The sequence below is a fragment of the Amia ocellicauda genome, chromosome 1 (assembly GCF_036373705.1).
Source record: "Amia ocellicauda isolate fAmiCal2 chromosome 1, fAmiCal2.hap1, whole genome shotgun sequence".
Classification (NCBI taxonomy): domain Eukaryota; kingdom Metazoa; phylum Chordata; class Actinopteri; order Amiiformes; family Amiidae; genus Amia; species Amia ocellicauda.
This window is the reverse complement of record NC_089850.1, coordinates 38,824,260-38,851,432: the sequence shown is the minus strand read 5'-3', so window position 1 is coordinate 38,851,432 and position 27,173 is coordinate 38,824,260. Positions and strand designations below refer to the sequence as shown.

The 27,173-nt window shown below is 39.3% G+C and overlaps 1 protein-coding gene across 2 annotated transcripts in view; it reads left to right on the top strand.

Annotated features, from left to right (window-relative positions):
* Positions 1–27,173, top strand: part of atad2b (ATPase family AAA domain containing 2B) — a 70,621-nt gene that overhangs the window by 33,932 nt on the left and 9,516 nt on the right. For both annotated transcript variants that reach the window (XM_066704139.1, XM_066704131.1), the window contains exons 24-26: positions 1,265–1,393; positions 18,901–19,587; positions 20,477–20,604. In XM_066704139.1, coding sequence (XP_066560236.1) covers positions 1,265–1,393; positions 18,901–19,587; positions 20,477–20,604 — 944 coding nt within the window. The remainder of the gene's footprint in view (positions 1–1,264; positions 1,394–18,900; positions 19,588–20,476; positions 20,605–27,173) is intronic.

Sequence of the window (27,173 nt, the reverse complement as noted above, 5' to 3'; positions counted from 1 at the left end):
ATTATTTGAGTTGCTGAATGTACTCTAGCATTTTGGAGCTTCTGTTAAATTGCATAAGACATGATTAGTGGTAATAAGGCTGGGTTTATCATCCTCTCTTCCTGGAAGTTTTTTTGCTTGCTCTGTGTAAGTTAAGCAATTGTATTTTTGTATACATCTTTTGAAAACCAGAAAAGATACTCTGCTTCATGTCTGTGAGGTTGTGTTTCTAGACTGCTTCTTCTCAACTACCATATTCCCTTGAATAAGTGGCCTTGTTCTAGTTCTCAAGGGCTCCAGCATTTTCAGATTCTTCATCTCAGCGAGACATGAATATTAAAAGCCTAACTGGCATTCAAACCTGTAACTGTAATGACTGTAAAGGGCTAGGGACTTTCTCTGTAACAGAAATGTAGTTCAGACTTTTGCTTTTTAAAACCATAATATCTTTTGACTACATATTTTTTGTCCGGTCGGATTTCCTCAAATTTGCAGGTTTACTTTGTTTCATGCAATCAAGTTTTTTCTGCATATTTCAATACCTTTTTTTAGGCGAGTACTTTTTTGGAACAACGTTGAATGCATTGAAGTGGATCTACAGGATGGGATATTTAACAGTGTTTTCCATACGCTTTCATATTGCATGAAGGGTTGGTTTCTTAAAAAAAAAAAAAAAAAAAGATGACTTCCTCTGTCAGAGCAGGTTGTAGTAATGCATAGAAGGGGTGTGTAAACCTACAAGGGCATTACACATTTTAAGGTAAATACTCCCATTAATCGTACAGACTCATAACACCCAAAGTGCAGAATTATCTGAGGGATTTCAAGACATGTTACAGAACGTTGAAGGGTAGTCAACACTTTTACAGTTAAGGAGATTGTGATGAATAGTCCCCGATTTCCCACCCCCCCTTAATACAGACCAATGACCTTTTACTCAATCCCCAATTGCCTCATGTACCCTTTTCAGGTGTGTTCTTGTGTTTCTTGCCTTCATTGAATGTGTAAACGGTCTTTTCTAGTCTCGGTCAGTTTTTCTTTTGCATGTTTACACCAAGCCAAACCAATTTATCTTAAACCTCCCATAAAGCTAGATTTAAATCAAAGTTTTCTTTTGGGGTGTGTCACCCTCAAGGTAAGCTGCAGAGTTGTGTTGGAACCAGCTGTCGTACCTAGGCTGCGAACACCCCCACTGGACTCGCATTTTGTGCTGTTGTGGAGTGAGCGCGCCGTAGTGGGTGTTTATGCTGTTATGTAAATGCAGTTGCTTATCTTGTGTGTGCAGGCTTTCAGACGACGGCACAACAAACAAATCCTCCCGGCGCTGCGTCCAGGAGACCGGGAGTGGCAGCTGAAGAGGCATCTCGGAGCATTCAAGGAAATGGAACGCAAGCCCTGTCATCGAAGTGCAACAGTGAGTACTGACTGCAACACCGGAGTGAGCCTGTGGTTCTAGCAATGTGATCTTCCGTGTGTGGCCCTAAAGTACACGTTTTCTTTTTTATATTTTATTAAAATTTCCATTTTCGTCAGTCGACTTTTGAAACTAACCGAAACCTAAAACCGAAAGAATACAAGAAAAAAGAAAACTGATATAAAAATCAGCTGGCTTTCTTCTAACAATATAACTTCACTGTTGACTAGAGCAGGGTAGGAGTTGCAGAAGTAGCAGTTTTAAAGCTCTTAAAGTCTTATCGAATGCAGCATGATGTTTATTATTTTTCGTAGTGGTATAATCAGCCCTTCACCTCATTCCCCTTTCAAACTGTCTCAATAGTTAGGCCGCTTTGTGGTGCGGTGCTGGATCGGATTGGCCGTGCATCTGTTGGATCTGTTGGCAATGTTGTAAAGCACTTGGGGATCCGCAGCTGAACAGCCATTACATAACGCTGTCATTCAAATTGTTTTATAGCAAATTTATCTCCCGGAAAGATAAGGAAAATGTATTTGTGTAATATCAGTAAAAGAACAGCATCCCAATGCTTGTTTTTGTATGTACAGTCAGACTGTTCTAGTGCTGGATTTATCGGCATCTGGAATACTGGACTATTTTGTGTGTGCATATATTTGTATTCTCTGCATCTTAGATTCTATCGCGGTTCTGCCCTTTATGTCTTCAGCTGTGCTCTCCCTTACCCACGGCTGTCTTGTCAGTAAATCCATACTGTTTTGCATTCATTGTGCACAAATACCCACTTACACAAGCCATACCTGCACACGATTTGCCAGTTTGAAAACAAATTATGAAATAAATGCGTTGATGGAGTTTTTTCTTCCATAAATGTACATGTCTTATAGGAGACATCTGACTTTGGAGAAATGCAATTCTTCTTATGCAACCAAATAATGTCCTGTACCCTCATACCCAGACTGTAACTTTTTGTGAACTCAGATTGAGGATTAGACGCAGCTGCTAACCCCCTGGGATAAAAAACAAAACAAAAAACAATGTGAGTGTAAATCCCTGTGGGAATAGCCTCTGTTGAGTTTCAAACAGTGTTTATTGCACAAAATGACGTATGGAAAAATCAAAAAGAAATCAAGAAGATTTTAATTTGACACCTGTAAATGCAGTATAAAAGTTGATTTTCATGCAGTTCCTTACCTACCTTTACCACGAGGAAGGGAAATGGCAGCTTTAATACAGAGTAAAAGTTTCAGTTACATTCTGGTGGAGTCACTTATGTAACCTTTTACATATGTAACCACTTAAAAACTTTTAGTTTTTTTTAGCAGGGAAGCTGTGTGTGTACATGGGGTAATAACTGATTTTCAGTTCCTCTTTGTATTCTTGTTGCTATTATGACATTTTGTATGCTTACAAAAGCAGTGAGACTCTGCCAAGCCTTTTCAAGCCACAAGGGGGTGCATCAATGTCATGAGACCAGACACCTCTTGGTAACCATCCTTGTGAAGTGCGCACTTGATGGTAAAATGTGCACTTGACTTATGAGATGAATGAGATCCCATTTGTTACAATAAACAGCTCGGGAAGAAGACATGTATGATGGTTTTATCACACTTCCCTTTCTCAGGAAAGGAATAACAAAATAAAAAGAGGCGTACTATGCTAGTCTCTTCAAATTGAAATGTAACCACTGATCAAAAAGGGACTAGAACACCCTCAGGGCTCTGTGTTCACTCCCTTTAAATCATGAAAGATAACTTGCAAACAGGTCTTGGGTATCAAACTTTTGCTACTGTTGGTTGCTACTTCCTTTCATGTTTATTTGCAGTGTCTGCCTAGAAGTTGGTCTCTGAATGTTTGGATTGGTTTAATGTTGGTTTGCTGCATCTCTGTGGTGCACTTCTCACCGTTAATTGATGCCAGCGGTAATTCTATTTTTTATTTTTTTATTTTTTTTATCTTTTAGATTTTTCTTTTCAGCCGAAAATAAATAAACGTAATAGGGCTGAGCATGTACAGTAATGAGCACAAGTAAGTCGCATAGCCCTGATCCCTTGGCAATATAAATGCAAAACCGTGGGTTAGGTCTGTTGACCCTTTAAGTCCTTTCATGAAAAAGCTTGGTTGATTAAAAACAACCTTCTTAGAAATTTGCTTAGGGAAGCACAAAGCTGTTAAGTATGCTTTGTTTGTCTGAGTGAAGAGCTCCATTAGGATTGTGAGCCATACCTGGACTAATGGGCTGCAGCCTGACGTCATTTGCACAATCCCGTGTTGGGATTTCTGCAGGGTGTCATGGACTCTATAAAGGCTGCACACTTTTTCTTTGCCAGCAGCAGTTTGAAGCTGTGCTGGAGTCTTGGTTCCATTGAAAATCATAAAAATCATATTTCTCACTGTTGCTGGCTTCTTGTAAGCTTCCATATTGGTCTTAATGATATTCCCCTTAGACGCATTAATGTTGCTGTGCTTCAGAAACAAAAAGCTGGTACTGAAGCTAATTTTAAAGTAGGACCTCATCTCATGACTCAAGGATACTTCTCCCAACCCCACCACCCCCCTATGTTTTGCTGCTGTTGTTGTGCCCTTGTGGTCCTACAGCATTGGGAAAATCTTTTGGAATTTTGACTTAATAAGGCTAGGGTAATTCAGAATAAGCTGAACAACATGCTTTGGTGTGTGTGTAGCCTCTAGGTGTACATTGGTGGTCCAAAGTAAGAAGCCACCTTGAAATCATACCGAAATAATCATACCTCTTCTTAGTGATTTGATGTGGAATCAAAATCAGTAGCAAGTGTAGTGCTGTTAAACTCTGGTTGATTTATTACAATTTTACTAAATAGGAAAGGATCTGAAGCCCAGCCAATGACCATAATTGATAAATTAACATATCCCACACAGTGTTTCTTGTCCGGTTTTACAGCTGTGTAACGGAGAAGCCAGCTGGCGATGTACATTTTGTCCCTAGGGTATTGCTTGGAGCGGTTGGTTGAACTCTGGTTTAGAGGTGCAATTCCTAACCCCTCGACTGCACGCCTGTGTTAAATTTCATGTTTTAATTTATCAAGACTGGAATTAGCAATGGGATTGCTCTTTGCGAGCCGGGCACTGGTGACTAAGAGGAGGGTGGTCTCAGGTTTGTGACACCAGACCCTGCGATTTATAAATAGACAAGCTGACACTCCTAAGGGTCCAGGGGGCCAGGCAGGATGTTGCAGTGGAACTCAATAGAGCGCAGTGCTAACCCTGTGTGTTCCTGTTACACCCGAGTATTGTCCTGCCAGTGTGAGGGGAAGAGAAACAAGCTGGGTCTGACACCTGATCTCTCGTCTTGTCTTCAGCACACAAAGTGGTCACCACAGCAGCATTTTCCATTAACACAGGCAGCTCTCATGCTTCTCTGAGGTGACTATCTGTCTAAGGTTTTGGGAAGTGAAAAGTCAGGCTGGAATGTTACTAGTATAGTATGCTGCACTATTTAATCATCGTGGGCTCAGTTCCAGAGATGTTTGTGTTACAGGACTTGAATTTTTCATAGTTTTTCTTAGATTGATTTAGCCTTTAGACAAACCTTAATTATGTGAAATTACTTTTAGTGCTACTAATTGCAAGATAAAAAAAAAAAGTCTCCTTTAATGAAGCGAAAAGACAAATGCATTAAAAAAATATATATAGAACACTGTTGATTAACATTTCCGATTTAAACCGGTTTGGTGTTAGACTGAATCCAAGGGAGCTTGTTGTACATTTTATAGCACTGTGAAAATGTTAGTTTCACCAGAATGATAGGAAGAGAAGAGTATGGAGAAGGGAAGGGAAGTGCTCATGATCTGATGATACCACCTCATCTGTGAAGCATGGTGGAGGTAGTGTTATGTCATGGGCATGTATGGCTGCCAAGGGAAGTGGTTTCCTTGTATTTACTGATGATGCGACTGCTGACGAGCAGCATGATGAATTCTGAAGTGTTTAGAGCTATATTAACTGCTCAGATTCAGCCAAATGCTTCATAACTCATTGGACAGCGCTTCACAGTGTAGATCGACAATGACCTGAAGCATACTGTGAAAGCAACCCAAGACTTTTTTAAGGCGAAGAAGTGGAATGTTCTGCAATGGCCAAGTCAATCACCTGACCTGAATTCAATTGAGCAGCATTTCAGCTGCAGTACAGGCCTGGCAGAGCATCAACTGGGAAGAAACACAGCATCTGGTGATGTCTATGGGTTCATTGACTGCAAGGGATTTGCAACCAAATATTGAAACACAATTTTATTAATGATTTTGTTAGTTTGTCCAATTACTTTTGAGCCCCTAAAATTGGGAGGACCACACTTAAAAATGGGTGTAATTCGTACGCCATTCACCCAATTTGGATGTAACTACCCTTAAATTAAAGATGAAAGTCTACACTTAACGAATATCTTGATTGTTTCCTTTCAAATCCATTGTGGTGCCATACAGAGCCAAAATTATGACAGTTGGTCACTGTCCAAATATTTATGGACCTAACTGTATTTTAATATGCTAAAATAGGTATTTCAGTATATTATTCCAGAATAAAAACAGTTAAGTCTTCGCTTTTGATGTCTTTTTCTTTATTGGCATGAAAATTCAAAGGTCCGGCAAAGCTCAAACACTCCTGTGAATGGATGGTTGACTCTCTATGCTTTTCAAGAAATAATCGTTTGATCCTTTTGAACAGTGCTTTATTACAGCACTGCACTTGTAAATTGGATGAGCAATGTGGGAAAACTGCATGGTATGTGAAGATGTCCTCTATGAAGATCCAAGGACATGATCCGTGTTTTATTCTTAAATATACATTTTTTATTTATTTAGCAAAGATCTAAAGGCGTAAAGCGTTCAGTCGCCCGCCCATCTCCCTGTAGCTTCTTCCCTCAGTCATCTTTGTGGAACGTAGGGAAAGTAGAAACCCAATTACAGCTTTTGACTTCAAAACTAACATCTGTGGAACTCAACAAACTTTGTATATTCAAAAACATCTGTCAGTATTTGTGTCTGAAGCCTTTTTGAAATTGCGACTAAACGTTGAGCTATGGAAGATTAGTTTATTTTTTATAACACAATACCATGGGGAAACTCGTAAATTATTTCTTAAACACTGAATCTTTTTTCTTTTTTTCTTTTTTCTTTCACCAAACAGTAAAATAAATGAAGTGAAATCATTATATGAGCTAACAAGATTAAATAAGAGTGGGCATATATTAACTGTTGCAGTGCGATAAAGGATTTATTTTAGCTATGTAACATGGAGAGGTTATACGATATTTTTCCTAAACAACACAAACCTACACGAAGAATGTTCTTTGAGATCTGGTAGCTCGATTCCTAATCGTTGCATATTTTTGCTCTTCATCATCTGTTTTTCCCTCTCCTTTTAGAGGACATATGAGGAGGGACAGATTTGTGTAACACCTAACATTTCTCCTCCTTCACCAACTCTTAATGCTAGAAGGGCTCTTCAGCAGAAGGGACAATCAGGTAATGAAGGCCTGTTGGGGTCAGACTTCTCAAAGATGAAGGTCACTTCTTACTGCACTCGTATAAATATGAATTGCGGCTTTTTTTTTTTTTTTTTTTGGAAGGAAAACTTAACTCTAAATGTTATGAAATTGAGGATACCCTTAAACTGCCTGCAATTCTCTTCAGTGAGTATTCTGAGAAATGGATATGACATTTCACAACTTCATCATGCTGTTTATGAATTACAAAATATTACAATTTTGCAGAAACTCGTACGAACTTTAAACAGTGTTTCTATGTCAGTAAATTAAAGTAATGCTAAAATCAGATAAATTGCTAAAACAGATTAATTCACTCTTACTACCAATATGTGACATGTTTAAAATGCTTTGTCTGCAGGATGGCCAACGTGGGCAACCTGTGCTTCTGGCTTTGTCCCGCCTGTTCTCTCTCACGTGTGGCTGATATTTACGCTGCATATGGCCACTTTGTTTGGAAAGACAAAAGATGACTGAAAGAGCAAAGAACATTGGTTTATTTATATGTAATCGATTTAAAGATTTATATATATACTTTTATACATTTTATTTATAGTAATATTCTTTAGTTTTCTGAATTTGATCTGTTCTCTCTTTGAGCTGCAATAGTAAGTTTAGCCTAGTTTAAGTGAATGCATAGACATCAATTTGGAGGCAATTATTGTCATGAAGAGTTGCTAATGTTTTGAACAATTGTAGTGTGTTGTGGAAACTGATCCACCGAAATGATTCAATAGGCTCCTAATGTGCTCCTCGAATCAGTAAGATTATAGCAATCAAATGAGCACTGTGGTCTTCTGTTTTTGTAACCTCAGTGTTCTTGCATATACATACACCGATACAGTGAATCCTTTATTCTCATTAATCGCCCACATAGTGAAAACCTCCAAATTTAATCCACAGTTTTATATTCTTTTGTTTTATATATTTTTTCTGTTTAAAAAAACAAAACAAAGAACCATGGCATGAAATGCAAAGTACTTAAAATGAAAAAAAAATAAAACATGGTTCAGAACAGTTGGAAATGCTAATAAATTTGTACCCTGAGGTAACTTTGAAGAATATTATTTTTTTTGTATGTGGGATTTGAATTTTCATGTTGAGCTCTTTCCTAAAAAAATAAAAAAATAAAATAACACACACCCCCCCACTGTTTTAGTCTTGAAGCTTTCCACATTTAGTAATTTGCTAATTTATGCAGTATTACGCAGTGCACTTGGTGGGTTTAGCATTGAGTGCTGCTATCCTGCGATTAGACAAACGTAACATGTTCCTTCAGTGATGGGATTATCTTGTATCTGCTCTTCACATCAAGCAACAGTGGATTATTGTGAATTGATTGTTCTTCAGCACACTTTCTCTTCATTACTGCGATTACCCATTAGAATGAAATGTGGTTACATTTTTGTCTTGCTTGGGCCCTCTGAAGGCTACCACTTTAATTGGTAAAGCATGTTAAATCTCATTTGAAATTGAATGAGAGGAACATGATTTTTTCCAAAATAGTGTTCATTTCCATTAGCAGTTAAGATGCTCAATTTGTGTTTTAAACACATTCTGTATATACCAACCTCTTTCCTGTATGATCAGAATTGGGGAATGTTGCTGTGGACCATCGTGTTCTCTTGGCAACACTGTGAAAATGCTAACACTAGCTACTGCTAATCTTTTATTCAAATTTTAACATTGACTCTTGCGGTCTAGTCAGTTAAGTGTATAACTGTGGGAGCAGTTCACAGGTTGTAGATCAATACTGGGTGGGAAAAATAAAATACAAACTTGATAAGGTTGTGCTGAATTGTTTTCTTCTTAAAATGCCCCATTGGCTAGAGATTTTAATAAATGTATGTATATTGTTTGCATTTATGTTCAGTAGTGCGTCTTAAACATCACTCTCCTCACCAAGCTGTTACTTCCTGCCTCCAGTCTCTCCTCTCCCTATATCCATACTCGTCTTCCCCATTCATCTTCTGCAGGTCAATTAGTTATGCATTCCCTCAGGTGTCTGAGCTCACGGTTTCTCCATTCTTGCCCCCCAGTGGTTGAATGAGCTGCCTGTGAGCATAAGAACTGCATGGAGTCTCACCACCTTTTAGTGCCGCCTTAGGTTTCGATGTCTCTAGACCATTATGATCTTCTCTTACCCTAATTGTATTCCCTGTAGAGTGTAGATGCCTTTTTATAGTGGTGTTTTCACTTGTATCATTGTGTATATGTAAAACATTGATAATGATTGTTGTTGCCTTGGATAATGGCATCTGCTAAACAATTTAATATTTATCCATATGCTTATATACATATTTCAGGAGAAGATAAGTAATTTTTTTGACACCAACTGCATGAGTAGGGTAATTTTGGATAAGTTGCAGAGGATCTGAAAATACATTTGAGGATCATGTGCGAGTTATTTGAAAATGTGTGTAGCAAGAATGCAAGGGAATACGGCCTTTTGCAAAGTCTAAAGTAATTACCATAATACAGCCTACCAGGGAAGGCTGTCTACATGAAGAATGAACTGGGAGACGGAAATGGACTTTGTCAACTGGCATTTAATCCAGTAAGAATTAGATTGCATAGCTGTTTTCAGTTGCATGGGAAGGCAGGGATTTGATATTCCAGTGGTATGTTAAATGGAAATAAGAGCTTGGTCAATTTGCTGAAATTATTTCTGAAATGAGCCTTTCCACATCCTCTTCATAAGTAGACTGCAGGACCTGTAATTGCATAGCTGTCAGTTGGATTTTTGGTTTTAATGATTGTGCTTATTATTTTCAACTTTAATGAAACAGCTGAATAGTTTTCTATTTATAGAATGCAGTTGGCTCTGTTACTTAATACTAGGTGTTGATTAATGTAATGAACAATTCTTGGGCACTTATTAGTTGTAATACTTTCTAAGAGTTTCACTTATTGGTACCCACTGATATGAAGCAAATTATATTGGAGGTGTAATAAGACTGACCTTATCAAGTGTACCTTTAGTGTAATTCTATTTTAGATATTTTTTAAGCTTAGGCGGGTTTCAAAACCTGTGTATAAATAAGCAAGACATTCTTCAACAAAGTGGAAGAACATTTCAGTACTCTTACCATCTTGTGGTTATAATTTCTTCAAAAATACTTTTGCATTGTACTCAAAAAAGTTTTTAATTTAACACTGCTAGTTGCTCCTGTTTTTCACCTGGGCTTTCCTTTGAGTTGTACTTTCTGCAGTTATTACTATGGTGTAACTATGAATTTGCAATATCACTTTTAAGGGTATTGTTACTGAGCATTGACATTTTAAATGTTTACGTTTTTATTTGTTTTCCTTCTTTAAGTTATTTTCATGCTCTAATTCTACCACCAAGTATATTGAGTTACGTATTTTGATTTATTTTTTCTTCTTGAAAAGAATTTTCATCTCTCCAGTAGTGATCGAATACTGTATTTAACATTTTTATTAAGTGCTAATCTCTACACCGCAATACATGTGCTGCACAATTGTAGCATATGGGAATGAATTGCCCAACAAAGAGTTCAGTGCAAAACCATGCTTAAATTTCAAATGAGTGAAGGAAGAGATAAACTGCATCATTTCAACTGACTGACCTTTGTCCTTCATCTTGCTGCTTAAGTTATGCACAAGTCCAAACACATATAAAAGAATCCCTAAGACAACAGATATCGTATGTTATAACCCACCTCCTAGCAATACTCATATTTTTAATTTCTTCATATACAGCACAAGGTAATAATTCCTACTTTATATTCATCAGAATTTCATGGTTTCCTAATTGCATTCATTAGAATCCGGCAGTTTCTTGCATGCATCATTTATCATCTTATTGTTTTCTGTGCAAACTTATTTAAATTTAACAGTTTCTTGTAGGCAGGCTTGGGCTGAAATTGAACATGTTCACAGTCAATTGAGGATAATGATGTCACTGAGATGTACTATGTTTAGTTAATCAGAGGTGAAATGCATTGCACATTATCATCTCTATGCTGCACACGTGTCAGAGAAGAATAGGGCCGTTTCTGTGCTTGACATCCTTGGAATGTGTTTTGGGAGGTTGTTGGAGTTCTTTAAATCATAGCTTGTGTGCCACAACCTTCTGGCTTAGCATTGTCCTTCACAGAAGCTGGCAGAGAGACCCTTCTTTCTCATGCTCTTTCCCAGTCTTTGTATGATCAGCTCAGGGGACGAAGTCCTGGGCTCACCTTGGAATTGAGGACAGGAGTGGCGAGTGCTGCTGCGGGTGAAGTTGCACATCATGTTGTAGATCAACGCTGTCGTTCTCGTTGTGGTATAAAGAGAGTGGCACTTGGAGAAGGGCATCTGAGTCCTGTGAAGGGTACTGGAGTCGAGACATTTCACAAAACTGATTTCCTGTAACGGCAAACTGTCATTTCACAGTGAACTGAGGGTGAGATCGGCAGCGATGGGATTTTCATTGCTCTTGTTCTCTCCTGTTCTCGCCCGACAGACGTGGCAGGTCGTTTAATGAAGTGAAATTGTTTTTTGTACATCTTAGATATTCACGTTTTTCTTGCCAGAGCATCGGAGCTGAACTCTGCGGTGTTTCCGCCTACGGTTTTATTAGCAAGCTGGCAGTAGCTTTCTGTGTGATTTCCCTGCTTGGAGTTTGGCAGCACTTGTCTAAGCAATTTACTCTGAGTGTTCCTCCCTCTCCTCTTCAGGCAAAGTCTACTGGTTATAGACAGAGACTCCTTTGTACACCTCTGTGTGATTGGCTTCAGGATTATCAGCGTGAATTTCAGACCTCAAAATAATACTTTATTTCAGTATTTTCGATAGCCTTGATTGAATCACTTAAATTCCTTTCAAATGGTTTATGTAAAATGTATTGTGCACACTTTTGAGATATAAAAGAAGTTAGGTTAATTACATGAATCAGTCTTTATAAAACATTTTGTGACACATTTTCACTTGTGTTTCTGAAATACTACAATAAAGCAGTAATCATACGAGGTAATAAAGCAGAATATTGATTTGTGTTCATTTTTAACAGCTCTGGAAGATTTGTTTTGTGACCATTTATTTCCAGTGTTCTCTATGGTGTTATAAATTTCTTTCATCTCTCAACGGCAGCATCTGTCCAGCACCTGCATCTTGCAATTCTATTTCGAAAAGCATTCACTATTTTTTTACAGATACTCTTTGAAGTGATTTTTTTTTTTTTTTAGCATTTCACCATTCATGTGACATCTGAGAACTTGCAACTTTTACAGCATATTGTAATGTATTGCTTTTATCTCTCTTGAACCCAACATAAAAATAGATATGGTCAGTATATAACTTTACATTTACCATATATGGCTGTATAAGGGGCATTGTAAATGCACATTTTCACAACTGAACAAGTACAGTAACATTTGAGATTTATGAACACTGTCTATTTGGCAGTGGTGCACAAGCCGTATGGAGGCACATGGACACTGGGTGTTTAGTTTTCTTAAACATGTTGTAGTCCTGATATTAGAAAGCTGGATGCAGGTGCCTGGAGGGCTGGAAATGTTATAGTTTCAGCATTTCCCTTGGCCCATCTTGTTTTATGTTGGTGTCATTATTTGTAATTTCACCTTTTTATTTTCAATTTTCATAATAACTAAGCCTGACTAATGAAGCAATTCATTAATTCTAAAGAATTAACGACTGCTGAGATGCCATACTGGTCCTGTGGTGGTGTTAAATGTAAAGTGTTTTTCCTTTTTTTTTTTTTTTTTTTTATCCTTTCTTTTTTAATTATATGGCCTATTTGAGACATGGCTTGACATCTGGATCAACTGGAATGTCGCCAGACACTTCCCTCTCTGATTTTAAGCTTTCTTAAATGTGATTTATGATCTTGGCACTTTGCTGTGACACTGGAGTTGATGCATGCTCGAGAGTGTCTCACCTGTCAGAGTGGCTTCCAGGTGTACGGATGAGTTTCTCACTTAGGCAGAGCTGTAAGAGCAGCAGAAAAAACATGCTAGTGAGAGGAGGCCTTTTGTCCAGTTTGTGAATATCAGAAGGCCTTTTTTTTTTTTTTTTTTTTACCAAAATATATCTTGGGATCCCCCACGTTGTTTGTCTGTGACAAGGGCATCAGTGAATATTACAATTTGCCTTTTACTCTCCACAGCTGAGACAGCCGTTTGACTAGGGTTGGTTTGCTGTGGCTTCTGGTGCCCTGTTTCAAGTTAGACCAGGATGAGAGCAGCTTGACTACACCCTAAATAACTATGTAGTCTTTTTTTACTCCAAGCTCAGGTGTAGAAGTAGACATTTAAACTACAAGGGGAAAATGAAAGGTGTAGTAGAAGAAAGATTGAGGTGCAACAATACTTTATGCATATCTTGATGCAGAATATGTATTCTTAATATGCTTTTGTTTCTCTTTTTTTTTTTTTTTTTTTGCTGGGTTGCCATTCCCCAGTTAATAGAACTGGTAGAAATGGGGGGGGCATGGGGAGATAATCATGTCTAAAATACAGCATTCTGCAGAAATGTATTTCGGTAGTTACCCTCAAGCAGTGATCTGACTTGATGCACTTCTCCAGTCAGTGGTCAAAGATCATGTTAATAATCACTTGGTGGGCCAGTAATTTGTTCAGGTGTACAATTGAGCACTTGGCTGCTACAAAAACTCTTGAGTTCATCGGGTTTAGGGGTGAAAATCCCTGCCAAAGAATTTAATTCATTGGTAGCAACGGTGGCCTCCAGGGTCAGACTTTGCACATCACACTGTGCGCCTCGTTCGATCAATACCTCATTTATTTATTATTTGCTGTCTTAGAAGGCACACTTGTTGACTGCAGTCTGCTGGTGTTGGGGGTGTGTTGGAATTTAAGGCATGGCAGAGCACTATATACAGGCCCAGCTGTTTGTAGAGGGTTAATCAGTGAGTAATACTACGAGATTGGATTGGCTCGTTAAGGATGACTGCTCCCTCAAACCTCTTTCAAAAGTGAAGATCTGCAGCCAGGTATTCTGGCGGGGGGTTTGATCTGAATTGTGGCAAAGAAGAAAACACTGTTCTTGATGCGCTTAGAATATCTGCTGTTGTTAATTTTTTGAAATCTGACACATTGCAGGTCCTGTCCTTTGTATACTACTGCCATTTCATTTAGCAGAGTATGTAAACCTTTCCCAGCATCTGAAGTCATAAGTCACAGAATTGTGTGTACTTAGTGAGTGAACACATTAGTATTGGACAGTATCCAAAAGCACATCATCTTTTTCAGAAATGCGCTGCTGGAGTACAGAGATCCCCTTTTTCATTAGTCAGGAACATAAATAATTCCCTCGGATCAAGCATATCAGAGTCGACTGTCCCTGGCTGACAATGCGTGTCCCAATGAGATTTGTTTCCAGACAAAAGCTACTTCTGATTTACTGGCTTAACTCAGGAGGTGATCTGTGCAGCCCAGTGACATAGCATCACTGACACGGCATCAGTGCTTACATAAGCAGTGCCTTTAAATTGTTTTCTTTTTGTTTTTCCACTTCTCCATTTGGCAATATGCATATTTTATAGTCCTCCTTTGGAGATTAAGCTTGAGACATTCCTTATCAAGCAGATGGCCAATTGGTAGCTTACTTCATTTTATAGATTTAAAAAACATTTCTGGTGTTAACTGGTTGTCTACGATTTGATACTGATGAGCTTTACTGGCTGGCTTATTCACAATCAAGTTTTGTTTATGATTCCAACAACTAGTGTAGGCCAAACAGTCTGAACTGGTTCAATAAAAAAGTAATATTGCCCAGTCAAACAACCAGTCAATTCAGTACATGGCATGTTTGAGTGACAGTCTGAACTTTGCATTTCACCATGAACTCAATTTGAAATCTGAAATGGCTAAAGCAACAACTTAAATGGTACTCTTCACAGATAGAATGTATAGTTTATAATGTAAGTTTGTTTGCAACTAAATCTTCAGCTTTACTGTACATCGTTTTTCATGAATGTAACGATCTGTACTTAGTTCCCATGCCTCAAGAGTTAGCTCTTTATTAATAACATTTCATAACACTTAATTGTTGCAGATAGTTCCCTTTCCTTTTCCAGTGATGGTAAGATTAAATCTTGTTTACAATCTTCAATGTGTGTCTGGTGGGGGTTTGGGCTTTTTCCGTGAGAGTGTGTTTGGGGTGTGTGTTTATTTGTAGGTTGGGGTTTGGGTTTGGGAAGTGATGGTAATTGCATTTGCTATGTCAAGTACACAGTCTTAAATTCAAGTTGTTTCAGTCCTGTTATCTGAAACTGAATCTCGGCACTGCCAATCTCCTTCACAACAGACCGCTACCTGACTGAAGTGCTTCACCATTTTTATTTTTATTTTTTCAATTTTATTTTCCTTCTAACTGGTGCAGTTTCCTTTATTTCAATTTCTGTATCTATATACACATGCACACACCCACATACATATATAAACACAGTGGATGGGTTACATAATCGGTTAAAGAAAATGTATGGCTATGAAAAAATACGTGATATGGCAAGATGACATTTAATAATGAGATTTCCAATTCAGAAGACCACGGAGGGCGTAGGAGCTGCGCGGACAGTGTGTAAAAGTGTGCCTGCTAAACTTGGCACATTGTTGAAAGGCTGTACAATTGCCCTAGTTCCAAAGGTAGGACGAGGACAGATTCATGTATAATAGATTGGCTAGATTGGTCCCACAGTTTGGTTTTCTCACACATCACATCTGCTTGTTCTAGCCGAGAGAAACTGGGCGATTAACAAACCAGGCGTGAAGGACACTGATCGCTCGACATTACACTCTGGGTTATAAAACTGCATCGCATCTTATTGACTGCCTTAATCAGATGTGAGGAGTCACTGACTGTTTATTAACGGCAACCGCTGGGGCTTCGGAGAGTTCCCCTCTGGTCTCCCTGCTGGCCTTCACTCTTGCTCCTGTTCAGGTCTGATGGCTATTACTTCATTACATCGCACCTGTAACAAACCAATTAAATGAAAGGATTTACAAATAGCAAATGACATTGGATATGAAGGTGAATTAGAAATACTGGATGCTTTTGCTTTGAAACTTTTTTTTTTTTTGGTACTCTCAACTACCCACGCCTCCCTGAACTGGTTTCTCCGTCTCCCTCTCTCTCTCTCTCTCTCTCTCTCTCTCTCTCTCTCTCTCTCTCTCTCTCTCTCATGTGGATGGTTCTCAGCGCGCAATGTAATGTACAGAAAATGCAAAACACGCTGAACTTTAACAAGAATACAGATATGCATATCATTCAAACCATTTTCAGGGCCACACATGGATACGGATTTGGTGTCAGACTCTTGTCAGGCACAGGTTTTTGGCAATGGTGCCAGATTGGCAGAAAAGTTGTCTCTAGTCATTAAACATAATTTTCCACAGTCAATGATCATGTGAAATTCCTATGAGAATGTTTCTGATTGACTCTACAATCTCTACTACAATTTGGGCAGCATGTATTGATTTGGTGCATTTGTATTTCGTCAGGAACCTTCCAGGTTAACAACTGAAGTTGAATGAGGACATTTTATTTTATTACATTGTGTGCAACACAACCTTTCTATTGTGCAAAATAAGACTCCAGAGAGGATCAATGGGTGATCGAGATCAAAGGGAACAGTAGAACAGAAAATGTGGCTGCAGCAATTTTATTTACAGGACAAGTTCCATAAAGTCTCTCTGCAGAACCTTTTCCATTGTCCTCACTGTGAGTTTAGGTACAGTGAGGTCTCTGAACAATGAAATGTATAGTCTCAGTAAGCTTGTGAAGAAGCTACACTGAACACCGTTAGTGCAGTGTGCTTTTTCTGGGTCAATATTTTTTAATTATTTGCTAACCAATAACAAAAAAACACATTATATGATATTATTTTGCAAATGTATCTGCCCTTCCTTGTTCAAAATATTGTCAATTTCCTATGTATTATCATGCCACTTAGTTAAAGGTTTTGAAATGTTGCCTTCTAATAAACAAATTAGGGCAGTTTTTCTCAAATGAGGCCACCAGCGTGTTTTAATGAGGCCACAGCTCACAGTGGGTCCCCAGTGAACAACCTCCAAACCAGCTTTTCTTTTTGCTAATTGCCTTTATATTGTTGTAATTCATTTCTAAATTTGCTAGCTTACAGTTCGTCCACATTCATATTCTGTAGATGTGTTGAATACAGTATTGTACTGGACTCTTAAAAGGTATAAAGGAACAGAAATGGCCCTGCTAGTGTTATGACATGTGACATGTGAAGCTATACTGTACTGCACCTGAGCACCCAGACCCCAGTCTAACCCAGCTGACTCATGTCTGTTACTGGGTCACATATAATCTGCCATTTCTGTCTGTTTGAAAGATTTGAAGTGTGTATCCTCCCTGACCACACTCTGCAATTCCTTTAATTTAAACAAGTGAAATTTTGAACTCTTTTTAGCCATTTGGGCAGCCCTTGTACTGCTGGGAAAAGCATTCCTGGCCAATGTCGCAGGGGTCTGACTACACCACTTTTTCGCAGAGGCACAACATCTCCTGGAGCCGTTTGGCCCTCCAGGAGAACGCGAAATTGAATTCTGACAGGTTGTCCCCCTCCATAGGGGAGGTGCAGATGCAATGGTTTAAAAAGAATATGAAGAATTGACCTACTAAAGTTTCATTACATTAGACCTCTTCACCAGCTTGCTGCAATGTGATTACTGCAAATTAAATGAAGGAGCTTCACACAAGCCATCTGCTGCGACGAATTGTTCAGGTCTCCCTAGCTCCACTCACCCTTTTGGTGTATTTGCTGGCTGGCTTGTGGGTTCTGTTTACTTTTCTTTTTCTTTACCTCTTGTAGAAATAAACTAAAACGAATAAGTGTCGGCAGTGTGAAGTTGGAGTTTGCCCCACACAGCCTTGAACAAAGATGGCAAATTGCGTCTTTCCAGATACAGATATGGCTGTAGTTTAATCCTTTGGGAATTCATCAAGCATTTGATTAGGGAAGGTCTGAAAGGGGCAGGTGTATTTACTTCGACTTAGGATGCAAATTATTTCTGAGCTAGTTCATATTTTTTAATTACACTGTAAAACAACCAAGTTAATTGCAGGCTACAATGCATTGCCTTTATGTTAATTTCCAAGGTACTTTATCAAGCAATAGCAATAATGGGAAAGACTGGGGATCAACCATTTGTGACTGTTTTCAATTAAAAAGCTGTCAATTTGGATTGGGTTTAAATTGGTTTGAAAACTATTTGTACGTCTTTAACAGAGATATTGTTTCTATTTATGTTGTTAAGTTGAAAAGGCAGAAGTATTCACCCTCCTGCATTTGTTGTGTAATAAGCAATATGTAGAATAGACAAAATATTTTTCTTATAATAAGGAAAAATAATAGTCCCTGAGCTATGGAATTCATTATATTGTAACAGGTGTTGGCATTGACAGACCTACTCAGAGAATTACATTTTGCACCTTTAAAAACAATTGTTGGTATGATCATTGTCCTAGAAAAGGCAAAACAAAAACAAGTTTGCACAAAAAGTTCCCACAGGAACTGTACTTTATTAGTGTTAAACATCAGTAAAACGATCTCTCGATTCTTTCTCCTTATGGTTACTCTGATGTGAGAAACTCTGAAACTATACATCTCCAGAGCGGGGGGCGGAATGACTCCGTCCTGCATTGAGTGTCAGCTTACCCAGATATCTGCTTCTTTATGTATCTCAGTGCGACTGACTGCCTCCTAGTCAGGGGAGTTGTAGCAGACCAACAAATTACATTTTACGGTCCATAGGTAAGGAAATGTGACTGTCAGAGATTGCTTAAACAAAGCAAGGGAACCGATGTGGATACATTACGAATGAGGTAATCGTAGTTCAGAGATATTTATACAGTGAAGAAAAAAACTTAACAAAGTAAACTTAAAAGGTAGGGCTGAAGTGGAGTGAATTATTGAAGAGAGTAGAGTTGCTCAAGTGGAGTTATCGAGATGGAAGTCTAACGTTTGATTTCCCCACTGCAGATCACATCAAGCGCAAGGCGAGGAGGCGGCCGTCCTGGGGCCGGGGCATCATTCGAAAGAAGAAGAGCTACCTGAAGAAGGAGGGAGAGGAGGGAGGTGGTGAGGCTGGGGGGGAGGACAGCGAGGCGGCAGACTGCGGTGATCTGGATGCCGGCCCCGATGCCCCCGAAGATGTAGTGGGAGAGGATGTGGCCGACGCCTCCCTCACCCACGACGAGTCCTCCTGTGATGCGTTGGAACTCCCGGCAGAGAATGGGGAGGCCATCCAGCAGAATGGGCACCTGGCCTCCACCGAGGAGGAGAGCTCCAACGAGCCCCCCGTGCCCTGCACAGCCAAGCCCCACGTCTGGCCCAAAGAGGAGGAAGCTGCCAGCGAGAAACTGCCAGTCCCCAAACTCTCACCCTTGAAGGGCCAGGAGTGCATGAACGGAGACGAGTCCTTGGACAGTCTAGACAGCGAGGCCAGCCGGAAGAGCTCAGAAGCTCAGACCACCACCCCCGCTGACCCCGAGGTCCACAGCTCCCACTCAGTAGAGACCCAAGAGGCAGAGAAAATGCACACTGCTCTGTCAGAAAGACTGGAGGAGCACCAGGAGGGCCCGTCCTTGCAGAGCCCTCCTGAGAGCAGCGAGCCACACGACGCTACCACCCTGTCTGAGGGCAAGGAGGCGGAGCACGAGAGGGAAGGTAATGCAGACAGGGCAGGGTAGCTTGCCTGCCACTCACTAGAGCCCTGTGATTTATTTATTTATTGACCCCTCTATAACACATGGCTGTAGCGCAGTGGTGGGAAGCGCTGGTCCTTGCCAGCTCTAGGGTACCCTTCTTTAACAAATATAAATTTGCTATGCTACATCCCTTGGTCACCATAACCATTCGTTATTACTTATAATTATTGACCAGGTACATTTTAGCCTCAAATCTGCAGCTTGTCACGAGGGACTTAAATCATCAAATCTTCAGGTTCTCCACAGGGAACACGCAGTGGTAGTTGTGCTGATTTGAAGGAAGGATATATGTGGATTTTTCTTTACAGCTTAAAGTATGGAGAAGGTGTCATTACTTAGACTACTTCTTCAATTTTCATTTCCTTTCCCTCTGTTGCTGCCCTGCTTTGAAATGTGCCCATTAATTCAGAGCATAGTGCCATCTCTCCCGGGCCTGTGCGCTCCATTCCAGCTAGATTTATTACAGCTTGTTGCCAAGCAAAGGATCTGCTGAACGAGACAGCGGAGTGGTAGATGATGATTCTTCCGTGCAATATACATTGGTTTAGATAAATTATAGCTAATAGTAGTCTCTGCGATGGGGTTTTCTTCTGTCAGCTTGGATCCGTCAGGGTATGCCACCTTACGGGCAACTTACAATGAATCACATTATGGTTTCAGTTAAACTTGTAATGCAATGCAGTGCATCATTTTTATTTATCTATTTATTTATGTATCTATTTGTTACAATATGAATTGTGCCACTAAACGTTTCTTATGTGTGTGTTATGTAGAAGGTGTTTTATTTCCTATTTATACTGGCCAGCACTTACTATCTTGTTTGTTTTCTTTCTGATTTCTTATTTTAGGTACACCCAAACTTAAGAAGTCCCGAAAAAATGCTTCTGAGGAGTTCAAGGCTGTAAATGTGGACAATTGTACTGAAGATTCAATAGAACCAACCCCTGCGCATGTTGTTGACCATGACCGATTAACGGTAAGAAAAATACATGTATACGTGAGGCAACAAAAGCAACACACATAAAAACCTGTCTTCATGAATCAAAAACAATCTTGGCTTGCCACTCTGGCTGAGGAAAGTCGAGAGAAAAATATGAGAAACAAGGGCAACATTCTTAAAAAGATAAGTTTAACTTTTCTGTGCTTTTAACAAAGTACAAAAGTAAGTCATTATGGAAAACTGTTCAGTTAAGTTAGGCCTGTGCTTAAAAGAACTCGAATAGTAATGGAATTTTCTGAAGGCATATTACGTCCCGCGCTTTAACAAAAGCAAGTGCTTCCAGCCTTTCATTGAGGTAAAGCCATTTCAATACGATAATTCGGGCAAGAAGGAACTTGGTTGTTGGCAAGATTGCATTATTGTTCCCAGCAGCTTCTTACCCGCTAGATCCATTAGAAGAAATCATCTTGCACTCAACTTCAAGGATTTTTCTTTGGGTCAGCTCAGGTAGAGTAAAACTAGAAATAGCTTAATGGTGTTCTTCCTTGACAAATGCCATTCTCACTGCTCTTTTGTGCAGGACCTGTGAATGATAAGCTTAAGAAGTTGTGAAATGACAAGAACGCCATCTATGCCATTTGTTTAACAGTGCATAAAGTTGATATTCATGATATCGTTAACAGTGAAGAATGAAGAATACAATCCAGTCTATTCATTGCATTGTGAAGATCATCCATTCACAGCAACTGGTACTACAGTCAAAGGCACTTAGCAGCTGATAAAGAACATTCATCTTTTTTGAGGTTCAGTAAGGAAAGAGTTCACTTCAGGGGAAAATTAGCCACAGAACAACAGGAAGACAAACAATCAAAACATTTTCTGTTTTCTTTGATATGAAAAATAAAATCAGACATTTAGAAAACAAAAGAAAATGTGAATGAGATGAGATGATCCGTTTATTTATATGGACTCCTGTATGAAGTCAAACTGGTATGGGCTGCAGTAAGAAATTACAGTGCAGTCCTATGCAACTGACACAATTCAAATCATAAAAAAATGATTGTAACCAAAATGAATAACAATGTATGTGCCATAGTACAACAGGCAAAAAACATTTGGGACAAGCCTGTCAACTCTGCACAGGCCTTGCATTTGCAGGCAGAGAGCTGGTTCAGTCACAAAAGGTCAAGGGAAAAGGAGAAGGGAGATTCTTATTTTATTGCCTGTGAGCTTTCTATTTGCCTGTGACGTAGGCAATCTTTTAAATTGCTTCTGAAAATAATTCTCAGAGTTGCAGCATGGTTGGAGAAATTCATAGAATACACAGAAGTGTGTGCCTGGCTGAAACCCAAACTTTAAACCTCCTGCCAAATGTAAAGCACCAACCCAGGACTTGTAGACAAATTTCCATTGAGTAGGAGTATAAAACGTCTGTACTAGAACCAAAAAAAAAAAACTGCTATCAAGTAGTGGGTTTGTAATTAGCAACTGGCAGATAGGTATAACTTTCGATTTAATCCAGGCCATAGTCTTATAGTGATTGTTCATTATGGCAGATTTCAGGGCATTGAAGAATGGTGATGAGGCACTCACTTCACGGACAGAACAAATTCTTGAAAGGACTTTACCTGGATAAGAGTAATTATTCTTCGGTTCAAAACTACTGGAACAGATGCATGGAAATTGCTGAATTAATGCATCTTTGTGACATCCGATGATAATCAGGCTTAGGCTTCACTGAGAGAAACAAAAATACAAAATCCCATCAACTTCAGTAACCAGCATATGCAGTCTGTGAACCATAAATTAAATTCTAAAATCTTTTTCTTGTTTTTGTCTGTCTATATAATTATTTTTTAGCATACAGCTGTACCCTGTTGCTGTTTTTCCTGTAGAGATGCATGCATAGAAGCAATTAAAATTAACAACCTTGGGGAAAAATAATGCATTACCCGAAATTGAAATGGCTACCCGTGCTGTCTGTGTCTCTATGTACCTTTCTCGACCTTCTGTATAGTATTGAATGCATTGTTGGGGTGTGGCCGAGGCGCACTTCAGGCCAAGGTTCTAGGCGCAAACTTGTTGACTGTTACAGAGTTCCTTACATCTTTGGGCATGAAGCAAAATGCATTGAACATGAATTGGGAATGATATTGCTACGTCCTCACTATATATACTCTCAGAATTAAAGTGTGTAGGCCTATGTATTGAACTGTACATATACACCATTTGAGAAAAGCTGTGCAAGCCCTTACATCATGGAATGTTGTGTTGATTGAAAAATGCAGTTTAAAAGTCCCCTCGCTTGGTGGACATTAGTCAGTTAGATATGCCGAGTTTCACCTCATATTCAAGTGTAAATTGGATTCCCACTACTGTGAAATGCAGAGGCCACTGACATGACTGCAGTAAAGACATGAACATAATTGGTGTAAAATCATTTTTCAAAGCATGAAGCCCCATACTGATCTGTACCTTATCATCTTGCCGAGACACCTAATATCACACCATTATCTCCATGCGGTGGCCTCGGGGCTCATAGACGGCCCCGGTGCCTCACTGTCCCAGACTGATAGATGCTTCCCTGCCCAAACTGCTGTCATTTACAGCAGCCTTCACACTGACTTCAGAGAAGCAGCACAATAAAATGAGTGCTGCTGGAAAATCATACCCAGTGTGCACACAAGGAGGTACTTATTTGCTAAATGTGAAAGTACACATATCTTGGAATATTTATACAGTTATTTATTCATAAAACGACAGGCTCTCTATATCCCATTGTTATTTTTGCCCTTTCAAAACAGTTTGCAAAATCCCAAATCACTGTTTGTAGAATTTGTATTTGGGTATCAGTTGTTGGCCCCTAAGGTATCCTAGTGGAAAGGAACCCTTTGTCTACAGAAAATGATTACATGGTTCCATCTTGGGATATTTCATATGAATGGCATTTACCTTTGTTTCAAGTGTTCTTCTGTGATGGCATGGTATAACTGACCTTAATATTGTTCAGAGTGTAAGTATTCTTAAATGTTTCAAATTAAATCTATATGTTGTTATATTGTCACATGAAAAGAAACCAGTAGGACAATGTAATAGTCTTGTTCTTGTTGGTGAATTGGAGCCCTATTTGAGTCTGTAGAAGAGAGCCATTCCATCTCGCCAGCATGACATCAGGGTTTGCAATAAGGTTATATGCTTCAGAAAAGGCTACAGATTGTACAGAACAGTATCTTCAGAGGGGAGAAAGGTCAGAAGACGTCTAAACCCATGAGGGACTGGAATACCTAATAAAGATGGAGAGGCATAGAAGGGTAGTTTGTTTGTTTTTAAAGTGTTGCTATTCTTAATTGGATTTTTGTGTTGTTGATCCCCTCTAGTCTTTAAGAAATCCTTGATTGGTCAACATTACAATACACATGTGCTGCAGTGCTTTCCCTGTAGAATTTCATTCTTTGCCCTTGCCGTTAATACCGTGCCTTGCCTTGGTGTAGCAGGTTTTCTGTTGATGTATTTATTGCTTTATTTTTGGAAATTGGCGTTTATGACACAGAGGCAACACACAGATGTGTGCTTTGGCTGTGCTCAGCAGCAATGAGTGGGGGCTGCAGGGCTGGAGGGGTTGGTGTGGGCAGCACAGCGGAGCCGGTTCAGCAGAGCTGCTGTGTGGGGGGAGAGTGGCGCGGTGCCAAGGCCTGAGTGCAGGTAGACCGCTTTGCCCTTTCATTTTCTCCAGCATGGAAATGTGAAACAAATGCATCACAGCTGTTTAAATGATTCGAGTCTGATTTCAGTCCTTATCATAGCCGGTAAAATCGGCTTCCTGAGCTGCCTTTTTATTTTTGTCCCTCCCCCCTCTCCTCCACAGTTTTTAGCATTCATGCTGTGCAACACTTTTTTCATTTTCCAGGTGGTTTTCAGGGTATTCAGTCAGTAAGTGTCACCTCACGAATTGAACGTATATCAAATGTTCTGTTCAGAATTAGTTCTCTAATTTTAAATTGAACCACCATTTTTTTTATTGGGGGCCTCTTTCCTTATTAATTACCTTTTATTGGTGTGAAAGCTGACACTTTAAATCTAGTGCGTCTTCCTCCTTACCTATCTGGTTAGAACTATCCCCTGAGGGCCGTCTTCATTTTTTATCTTAAACAAATACTTTTTTGATTATGCTTTAAGGAGAAGAAAACTTGTCTTTTCCATGTGGTAATGTAAATGGCAATGTCTAGATCCTTAGGAAGTCAGGCATTCTATTATTTGATTAATGAAGAAGATTTGGTGAAATTGTCATTTTACATTTCAGCGTGTGTTTAATTGTCACTTTTATATTGCACAAAGTGTTATTTATATATATATATATATATATATATATATATAAAATCTTTCCTTTCTGCCTGTTGGAATTGTAGCTCAGCTGTTGCAATTATGTAATATGTTTCTAGAGACAACTGAAGAGCAGCTGTTTCGGTTAATAGGACTTTTGTACAACATTTGAGTTTTCATTTGATAAAGGATTGAGACAGGCCATATTGCATTTATAGTAATTGAGAGAGAAAATGTTCCTCATCTTCTCTGAATATATTTTTAAAGCATCTTTAGCTGAATGACTTGCATGCTGTGCATGTCTTGGTTTTCTTTGTATCCTTGGGGGAAAAAGACTCAAATCCCCCATCTGTTTTTGATTGGCACAATGCATTAATTTATTTCATAGCTGTCAGGTTGCCCTACACTTTTCTCTTATGAATTGGGGCTTGGTGAACAGGAAAGATGTGTAAATGGTAAGCAGTTGTTTAAACAATAGTCCTGCAGGAAAATAAGTAGGCGTCATCCAAGTGTTTTTCACAGAACAGTGGGAAGCACACAGATAACCTGCTTCCAGTAAAGTGGAGCTTTTGTAAGATGATTCAATGTGAACTCGCAGTGGTGGCTCTTTTTAAACTGGAGTCCACATATTGCGAGGATGGCGTCCCATGACGGAAAATTACGGACGCGCTTCACACAGGGGAGATTGCCATCCTTTCACTGTCTTCTCTTTATTATAATTTGAGATGGATGCAGAAGGTGTTTCTTTGTACTGGTCAGTAGTACAATTCCGTCCACTGAGCAGGTTAGATTTCCCCATGCAGACACCATGCTTCCAGCTCCTCTGTGGGTATCGCTTTGTAAAGGGGTTATTCTGAACACGCAATGTAATGCTTTCTCAAAATGAAATGTGCATCTGCCACTGATATGGGGATTGAACCCTTTTAACTTCACATTACAGCTGCCCTTCCTGTTTATATTTACACTGAGGATACAGTTAATGTTACTTACCAACTCACAAGCGCTTCACCCAGCAAAAAGCCCAAAATGATCTTGATGTAAATTCTGCCTACTATTATTGTTACATAGACCAGGCAAGCTGTATAGCTCCTTGTGTAGCTATTATTCATAACTATCATTCCTTAATCTCATGTATTTCTAACATGAATGCAGATGTCATCAGCTAAATGAAATCTTTATACTTTTTTTTGTATTTTATTGGGGAAGTGCTGTACCCTTTTGTTTTATGTGTGTGTGTGTGTGTATGTGTAGGGTGAGTTTTCCCATTCCTTCTGTCTGAGGTGGGGGTGTGTATATAAATTATGTAAGCACAGTCTTCTATGGACTGTTCCGTAGTAGTGTTAAGGGTTAGTGTAAATCAGTTAAGTTTTTTCAGTTGTGTTTTTAGAGACAAGGCTACCTTTTTAACAGGTGATACACAGCACTAACAGAGGCCTTTAAGTCTTTGAAGCCTGTAACTTTGTGAAATTGGAAATCCTCCACGGGTAAACAAATTACATGCTGACAGTGATGCTTAGTTCCACACGGAGAAAGCTATCATCTCACCACAGGGCTGCGATGAGACCTTGGGAATCAAAGCTGAATTCAAGTAAAAAGAGAATTTTGAAATATATTTGGTATTTCTGAATCTGCACTGTTTCAAATACGTCATGGCATAAATCCTGCTCTTGACGTTTTTTTTCCTTCATTTCTGTTTTCAGGGTGTCTGTTTAAATGCAGTTCCTGGCATTTGTCCAGAGGGAGCTTTCATTACCACTACAGTGTTCAAGTGTGTCCAGGGAGACGCAGCCGTAGTGGAAATATCACCAAAATATATGTATATAGTTTTACGCCCTTGAAGCATGCACAAAACTACTTTATTCATTTTTTAATGTCAGCTAGTATGATTTAATGAGGGGTGAAGAGGAAAAAAAAAAAATGAAAAGTTGAAATTTTGCATCTCATTTTGGCGGAGTTTCAGCACTGGCGGCAGGACCGCGTCTTCCTCTAGGGGATAAAATCAATCTTTGTGACACCCGAGCCGGCGATGAAGATTGCTGTTCTTTTGTCTTAGTAAATAGACAGGTTTGGAGACGGGAGCTGAGCGATTCTCATCATGATGCTGAGATTCTCCAACCCTGCCATAAGCGGGGACTTCACTGTGAATCCTAAAAGCGGTTGTTATGTTTTTCTCAAATACCATCAAACAGTGACAGGTGTTGTCTGTTGGCCTCTGGTAAGCGATGGGGGACTTCTGTTTGCGCTGGAGGCAGACACTTTTACCCAGGCGATTGGACATGTTTTGA